The sequence below is a fragment of the Schistocerca gregaria genome, unplaced genomic scaffold (assembly GCF_023897955.1).
Source record: "Schistocerca gregaria isolate iqSchGreg1 unplaced genomic scaffold, iqSchGreg1.2 ptg000615l, whole genome shotgun sequence".
NCBI classification, from domain to species: domain Eukaryota; kingdom Metazoa; phylum Arthropoda; class Insecta; order Orthoptera; family Acrididae; genus Schistocerca; species Schistocerca gregaria.
In genome coordinates, this window is record NW_026062003.1 from 170,048 (window position 1) to 179,059 (window position 9,012).

Sequence of the window (9,012 nt, forward strand, 5' to 3'; positions counted from 1 at the left end):
GATTACTTTCACAACGCCTCTTTCCGTTTCTGCTTCATAAAACGCGCTTCTGCTCCAGCTCTGTATCAAACTCAGTTACCGATATTTCGGTCCCTCTTTACTAGTTAATTGATGAGCCTGCGACGAAGGCTCCGAGAAACAAATGTTTATGCTGCCTTGCCAGTAACGCAAGCGCCTCCTGTTAAATGGGGCTGTCCTTGCAGTCGCGCGTTTTTCAAATGGTTGATCGAGTTCCTGCTTTCTCAAAAAAAAATGTACCGACTCTTCGGTTTGTGCAGAAAATAGCGTTGTATTTTTTGAGGGCCGCAATTGTGCGAATCCACCATGATCATAACCAGGTTCACCCGAATTTTGAGAATTCTTATCAGAAGTTTCAGCCACTTTTTCAAATCTCTTCAAATATTTGGACGCATAGCAAATATTTTCTGCTTGAGCTCTGGGATTGCGAATCTTTAGTGATGATGTTTGCTTGAACTCTTTTGGCCACACCCGCTCTTTGACATGCACTCCACGTTGAACAGCGATTCAGCCATTCAATCCTCGAGGACCCAGTATTTTGAGGCTCCTAGCCATAATGTTTCTGCTAATAAGCCGTCTACAATTGACGAAAAATCGTCGCTTTTCCTGGCTACAAATGAGGGTCTCAGCCCTCCCGACAACGATATAGAAGCACATACTGCACCCTCAGTCAATGCTGAGGACGCAGCAACTAATACTGCAAAAAACCCAGAAACTGTGAAACAGAGCATATCTGAATCTTTGCAAATACAACATATTCAGACGTCTGGCGGCGAAACGCTCACTTCCGAATTTTGTACGCGCTTTTTAGGGAGGAGAATATCACACCCTATAAAAATGATACACACAAATTCCGACCGTTTTCTAACCGTGACTTCTCCCGGCGAAATGGAAAACTGGATACTCCATCACCTCCTTCTACTAAAAGATGCCTCTCAGTCCGCAGCACAAAAAACTCGAACCTCAAGGCTGCTCTATTTTTCCAATCAGAAATTGTTCACCTGCGAGATGAAGAAAAATTCCACCAAGCCTTTTTCAATTTATAGTTCGGCGAAGTATCTACTAATAGCTTTTGAGTGCGAGAGCGAGCAAAAGGTATCCTACCAAAATCTACCGACTATTTTTTGGCAAAATGTAAGCCAGCTGTTCAATACGCTTCTGCCAAATTCTTTGTCTCTAGAAAGATCGCAAGCTGATCTTGACCTTTTGCGGTCTAAAGAAGTCGCCCTCGTGGGCCTATACGGAAACAAGCAAAAAATGTTGCTGTTTCTCAAAAAGTATACCTCCTTATCTGACTTGGAACTAGTGTTTAAGACTGCAGGCATTTACGCCGCCGTTGGCGAATCAAGATTTAATTTCGACAGTCCAGTCATCTTTTTGATTTTTTGGCACATGGAAAACTGCTTCCTGGGTGATGCTCAGTCTCCAACTCAAAAAGAAATCCACTTCTTCCAGGCCTTTATACGACTCTGTACGTATTTGATTTGTTTCTATTCCGAGGAAGAATTCAAATATCTGCACGCGGATAAAAGGACGCCTTTGAGAGATGTCCAAATGGATGCACCGCGCGTGGCCGATCACGTGTTTGAACCGTTGGCAGACATTGATCTTTCAAAATGCCCCCACTTAGGCCAACGTGATTATTACTGTCTGGTCCCCGGGGCCGCCGTGCCGACGATTAAAAAAGTGTTCGTTTCCGAAGTGATAGACGACTCGCATTACGTAAGCTTGGTGAAGTCGTCGGAAGTGTATAAATTGCTGGAGACGTGGACGTTGCTTGCTGGCATAGATTTAAGTAAGCTGCCTTTTGAAGACCTAGATCTTCTGTTCGAAGACGTTTGCTGCGATTCGTGGATTCGAATAAGAGCAGAGCTAAACAGGCTTCAGGGAGAGTTACTGGATGTGGACAAGCTTCGAAGTTGGTGGCACGTAAATCAAGTAATGAAATTTTCGGAGGCCTTGACCCGTACCCAGTTGAAGAGCATGCCTTATGGCACCTTCTGTCGAGACTATCTAGGAAAAATCGCCGGCGACGACCGGAATTCGAAGAGCGATGAGCAAGACTCCAAGTTGATTGCGACGTACCAGCGACTCTTTGATTTTCGACCAAAAGTCTGTTCGTATCCGCCGGAGTTACAGGATCTTTTTCAGCGCTTAGTCTTATCCAAGATAGCCATCCATATGGTCAGAACACTAAAGAACAAGGCCTTCAAGGAACAATGTACGTTTATAATGAACACGCTTCAGTCAACAGACGAAGAATTCGAGAAGTTTTTCCAGCGAATGCAGGCGTATCCAGAATTTGAAAAAGTGCAGCAGTTCGTTCAGACAAACATGAACCAAGGTAAATTCGGTCCGGATGTCGAAGAATACATAAGCCAAGTGTACAAGAAGGCATATCAATCGCTGAATGCACAGTATTTTAAAATTTTGGTCGAAGCTTCCGATGATTGGCTGGCCACAGCTCGAGAAAGGCAGTTGAAAATCTTTGAAGAGAAACGAACGGCCTGTATAGCCAAATTTCGCTCTGAATTTATGCGAGCCTTCAGAGGGTCTAACGACTTGGCTGAGCACGGTTCAACGCCGTTCTATACATTGATTTCCTACAAGCGAATAGGCGACGTCGCGAAAATCGAAAGCAAGCTAGACAAGGTAGCCGGTTACTTGAAGAAAGTGACGGTTCAGTTTTTAGATCTTTCTCCGACAAATTTTTCCAGATCAGAACAGATTTTGGCGGTTCCTTCTCCTATTTTCGAAAGCTTGATTTCACCACACGAAACCTCCAGGCGGGAATTTTACTCATCTAAGCGTCGCGAATGCATTGCGTTTACAAAAATCTCAAATGCCAACCGAACAATGATCACCGTCTCCGGCATATTGGTCTGCATTTTACCGTTTTGCTGCTCTTTCAATGTTTTTTGTGACTCCAATTCAACAATCCTGATTTTAAGGCCAGCCGAAGACGACTGCCCTCCCCGCATTTACGTGTACAAATTATTAGATGGAAATCGTGGAATAGAAAGAAGTCCTCTGTCTATCATGAAGCTCCCAACTATGTCAAACTGCAAACTTGCTGATCTTCAAATAGTTGGGACAGACGTGTATTTTTCGATCTTGTATTCCGATATGAAGTTGAACATTTACTTGGTTCAAAAAACAGGTGAAGTGTCGCACATTTTGACTAGAAACAAATTCTATCTGCCACAGAAGATGCTTGTGCTCCCTCGAACCAGGCGTCTGATTTTCTTGGAGGCGAAAACCCTCAGGGTCAGTGCTCACATTTTTATGTATGAGAGAGACGTGATGATAGACACAGAGGTGAAGGCTAAGTTAACGGCGTTCAAAAACTTCAAGGACTGCTTCAAAGGAATGGTCGCCATTCATGACGAAGGTAAAGAATACATCTTGTCCATAGACAGCAGAAATCATTTGATAGGATATTCTATAGCTAACTTTGAGTTGGTCCAAAATAACGTAAATCGTCAAAAGAGGTTCAAGATACTAGACCAAGACAAGGGGGATGCGCTACAGGTAAACTATATTAGCTATTACCAGCAAGTTTTGATGTTTCCATGGTGCCCTATACTGCTCGGATGCGATCCAGGTGCTAAATTTTTGTTTGTGGAACACTGGAAAAAAATGAAATTGGTTGTACTATTGGACACGAAGGTAAAGGCTTGGGTTCAATACTTCATCAAGTATATTTCGTCACAGCTTTGCGGTTCAATAGGGCCTTTGAGAAAAATCTATGGGTCATTTAACGATGGAAAGAGAAAAGATGTTGACGACAACGCATTTTACTTTCCTGATCTCGTTTCCGAATTTCTGACTATTTCCTGCTTGAAAAAATTTGACTTTGAAGATCACTTGAAGAAATCAATGATCGAATTAAGCATGGCTGATTTCTATTGTAACTTAGCCTGTTCGATTCCTATCCAACTTGTGTGCCCTGCATCTAACCACTCTAAGATCCATTCGAGTCTGAAAGCCATCTACAAGCCATTCAAATTCAATACGTCGATAGAATTCAGAATGTATGAAGACCTGTTTAATAATTGGAACGGCCCTGTGCGCATTATTTCAAGTATGGGAAAGGCCAACTCTGGAAAAAGTCTTCTGCTAAACCATCTATTCGGGACAAATTTTTACACGCAGTCAGATCCAGATTCTACGTTGGGAGTATGGATGACCATTGTTCCTCTTTTTACCTGTTTGTATGTGGTTCTGGATTTTTCTGCCATGGAGTCAAATCAGCTGTCCGTTTTAGAAGACATTTTTTTGTTTTTGTTTAATGCTCAGGTTTCCAACCTGACCATATTTCGAAATAAGAATTGTATCATTACGAGTTTCTGCAGGTATTTGAACTTATCAAATGGGGTGAAGCGGTTGATGACATATCGCTTCTGTAACCAGGAAAAAGACCAAAAGTATTTTCGAAACTACAATACTTTAGTTTACTGTCCTAGAGGCTCTCATTATAAATCCCACATCGAAGCTACGAAAGCCTTTAAAAATCTCCTTCGATTTCATTCTGCAACGGACGCCATAGATGGTCTTTTTGGCAAGCGAATGACCGCCTGTCCCGTTTGCCTGCCATCAGACAAAGAAGAGAGAACTCAAAATTATTGGATGTCTATGCGAGATATAACCCAGATTATAGTGCACGATCTATTTCAATTCCCTAATGGCCGAGCTGCTTGCGATCATTTAAAGTTTCAATTTCAGTATCTGCTCCAATTGTTCGGGCATCGCTCAGAGTTGAACGAGGATAAGCTGTACTTTTATATGGCGGAAAGCTACGTTGATCCGTTTGTTGTGATCGAGTCACTTCTTTATACAGCTATTGTCTATGGGTTACAAAGCCTCTTACCCCGTGAACCCTTATGGGCATTTTACGGTGATGGTCAGCCCGTCATCTTTGTGCCGAGAGAAGAGAATGTTCAGAAACTAGGTATTCCATCTCTGACGAAAACGTTGCTCATGGAACGAATTCCAGAATCCCAAGTCGTTTTACTCGACTATTTCCAACAGCTTATCATTCGACCGAGTACATCTTTGCTTCCACTCTGCAGCTCAGAAGTGGATTCTCTTAGTAGAGAATCCACCTCTCGCCTTGTTGTCAGCGTATTAGATAACCTATTTCCACGTACGGCGAAAAACCTCAAACAATGGACTTCGATTTTGCAAAATCTATTAGCGTTTATCGTGTGTCGACGTTTTAACCTGGTTTATCAATGGGCCGTTCTTAACACTATCTGGTACTCCTATATCAATCCTCCTCACTACCAAAAAAGACGATCTCTTATCAAGCGCAAGCTCGATTCTTTCTATAACATTATATCTAATCAATGGGTTTTGTGCAACCAACTTTGCACTAAGTGCCATTACTTTTGCGCTTTACCGAAAAACCATGGTCGGTGCCATGACTGCTTAGGTACACATGCATGTCAACATACTTTACCAGATTATCCTCGATTCTGTATTCTTGCCTCTGGACATGAACTAGTCCAAATCCCTCATCGATTTGACTGAACCTGTAAATAAAAAATTGCATTTTTTTCTATGGCCATCTTTCTTTGTTGTCCATAAATGTTCTCCGCAAAAAAAGTATGACTCCGCAGATAAATAAAAGTGTCCATTTTAATTTTTGATCTGCTTTTATCATTTTGTGACCTCTGCATTAGACTAAAAAGTAACGCTGAAGAGCCCCGTATTTCCAACCAGGCCTGGAAAAAATGCTTTTTTTTCCTAATCTATAAATGCAAAAGGATCATCGTCATTGTTGAATATTCCATCGGACGTTTCTAGTGCCTTCTTCTCTCTGTCTGGATTTTTTGGTAATTTGACTCCAAACTTTAAAGGTCGACTGTCTTTTTTGTGAGATTGTACAGATCTAGATGAAAAAGCCTTACTTTGACTTTCTTGCTTCGTGGAAGAAGGCATCTTATCGGACAACGATTCAGAGATTATAAAGTCTAGCGGATTCACCTTCTTGGCGCTTAAAGTAGTTTTTGGAGTCAACGAAGCTTGACTTGGTTTTCTTTTGGAATACCCTAAATGATGCTCTTTATCTACTGTCTTATTATGACCCTTGGATTTTCTTTTAACTTCTGAAATTTTCATATTTGTCTCTTGCTTCTTAGCCCTTTCCATATTTTTCCTCACTTCTAATTCGTATTCAGAATCCATTTCTAGTTTCATCTGACGCAATTGAGTATCCGCATACTCCATTCTTTTGTCATTTAATTCATTTTCTAAATCCTTCTTCTGATTTTTTAAATTCACATTTTCACTTTCTAGCTCAGTGTTCACGTTCAACAAGTTTTCAAGTTCCTCTGTGCACCTCCTAAACTCGCATTTCATGTTATCGTATCCTTTTACTATTTCACCTACCTGAATTTCAAGTTCTTGAATTCTGTTTTGTTGTTCCATGTTTTCCTTCTGATTCTGTTCTTTTTCTATCACCGATTTTATTTTTAGCTCTTCCAGCAAATCCTGAATTCGTTTCAACTCCTCGTTCTTTTCTTTCAATTCCACTACCAGCCCCTCTTTTTCTCTTTCCAAATATGATAGCTCTAACTCTTTTTCTCTAATCAAATAATCCTTTTCCTGAATCAAATCTACCATCTTTTTCTTCAGCTCTACTATTCCTAATCTATTATTTGCCTCAAGAGATTCTCTAGTTAGTTCCTCCTGACGCTTGAAGTTCTTCCATTCTTCTTCTAGAGCCCTTAAATCTTTGTTCGACATTTCATATAAGCCTCTTAATGATTCCAATTCTACATTTAGCACGTCTATTTGCTTTTTCAGTTGATCCCTTTCCTCTTCTATGCTATGTTTCTCTCTAATAATTGCATCCATTTCACGTTCTAGATTTTCCTTTTCCATGGATAGCTTATTTTTTTCTTGTATAACTTGGTCCTTTTCTATATTAAGTCCCTCCTTCTCTTGCGTCAGTTCTCTGTTATTATGTTCCAGTATTTCCTTTTCCTGGACCAGTTTAACATTGCTATCTTCTAACATAATGTTATTTTGTTCTAATTTATTCCTCTCATATTGCATGTCTAATTTTTCCACTTCCCACCTTTCTTTCTCGTATTCTAAAATTTTCATTCCCTCTTCAAACCTGTATTTTTCTTGTCTTAATGTATCTCTTTCCATTTCTAAGTTTTCTTTCTCTAATCTCAAATCGTCCAGTTCTATCTGTACATATCTTAGGGTTCCCTCAATACTTCGCTTATCTTCCTCTAACCGAGAGTATTGAATAATGCCCTCTCGAATTGTATTTTCAAACTGAGATATCTCCCGATCCTTTTCAACCAATTGATCGTCCAGACTAGAGCAAAGCTGCTTCAACTCCTCTGCTTTTTGAGACATGTCCTGCATTTCGTCTGCAATTGATCCCAACTTTTCCTCCATCTCTATTCTAACTTCCTGTAATTCTTTTTCAAGTTGACTTCTACAAACAACCTCATGTTCCCAAACTTCTTTGAAGTGTCTTTCACTCGATTCGCACAATGACAGACTACGCCTAGATTCTTCTAATTCCTTCTCCAATTCGTTTATATTCTCTTGTAATACTGAATTTTTTTCCACTAACTCCTCAACCTCAGAATTCATTTGTTCTTCAGCCCTTATCTTTTTTTCTAATATTTCCTGAGTTTCTCCAAGTTGTTTTTGAAAGTCATCACGTTCTTGAGTGAGTTTATCAAATAGGTACTTTAACTCTTTGTATTGATCTTCAAGCTCAGAACAATGCATTTTTACTGAGAATATAATTGCATTAGTTTCCTCTTATAAAAAATAAAAAAATTAATCCCTACGTACAGTTCTCATGTTCAGCCTTAACTTTATCTCTTTCAGCTGATGCGTTTTTTATGGTCTCCTCTACCTTTTCAATACGACAACCTTGTTCATTTAAAGTTTCTTCTAGTGACTCCTTATCCTTCTTTGCTACATAAATATTAGTTATCAAACCTAAAAAATTTCAGCATGGAGTCTAGAACAATGAATGACATACCGTTTTCCACCTGCTCGAAAAAATTCAAAACCTGAGAATTCAAGCTAGAAAGCATAGTTTGTAGAGTCTTATTTTCGAATTCGAGCTTTGATATGGTCCCTTTTTCCATGTTAAATAGAGATTGCAGCTGACTTTTTTCAGACCTCAGCTTCTGTATTTTAATTGCCTGGGATTGACAAGTAGCTTCGAGAGCTTCCAACTTAGCGGCCTATAATAAAAATTAATTGTGACGTTAAGATGACGTTCGCCAAACTAAAGGCTCTTATCTAGATGCTCGCGTACTGAAATATCTCGCTCAGTTTTTGTAGACAACTGATCCTTCAGGATCTGTTCTGCTGCATATTTCAGTTGATCATATCTATTGGTTGCTGGATTAAATGTAACTTGGACACTCGTGCCTAAGGGAAGGGGGCACATCTGTCCAAGTTTAGACATATCTATATTTTGTGGAGGCCCAGGGATAGATACTTTATTTTGTACATTTCTGGCAGGAACTATCCTACCTTGCATATTGGTTTTTTTTGGTAAAGAGCATAAAGAGGACTGGGAGGAGTTGCTCCATTGTTCCATAAAGCATCCCCAGTTTTCTGACTTCGTAAAGGCAGAGTCTACGCTCATGTTTTAGATACTTTGCAGAGAGTTTAAGCAGACAAAAATTAGAGTCGAATGTAGCAACTTGTTCTGCGCAGACAAAACTGAATTGTACCTACAAAAAAACGTTTGATACGTGGTACAATTTTTCAAACAGGACCTATTATTGAACAAGCAGAAACAATGACTCGCTCTTATTGAGTTCGAATAAAGAGAAAATTTTAGTATGTATATATATGCCTTGGGCTAAACATTCAAAGCAAAAAGACTTGGTACAATATTGACAGAAGATCAATTTAGAGAAAAAGTACTGTCATATTCGCATGCTTTGTGTGATAAATCATTTTATGCGGAATCAACGCTTTTTGTATACAATTTAACAT

The 9,012-nt window shown here is 39.8% G+C and overlaps 1 protein-coding gene across 1 annotated transcript; it reads right to left on the minus strand.

Moving 5' to 3' along the window:
• Window positions 1–5,662: 5,662 nt before the first annotated feature.
• Window positions 5,663–7,893, minus strand: LOC126316964 (interaptin-like). The gene is made up of 2 exons (XM_049992996.1): window positions 7,846–7,893; window positions 5,663–7,784 (listed from the first exon to the last, which is right to left on the minus strand). The coding sequence occupies exon 2, from the start codon at window positions 7,777–7,779 to the stop codon at window positions 5,767–5,769; it is 2,013 nt and encodes a 670-aa protein (XP_049848953.1). The 5' UTR covers window positions 7,780–7,784; window positions 7,846–7,893; the 3' UTR covers window positions 5,663–5,766.
• Between the last annotated feature and the right edge of the window lie 1,119 nt (window positions 7,894–9,012).

Coding starts and splice junctions, on each gene's coding strand:
- LOC126316964 (XM_049992996.1), bottom strand. CDS start 7,779: ATGCATTGTTCTGAGCTTGAAGATCAATACAAAGAGTTAAAGTACCTA.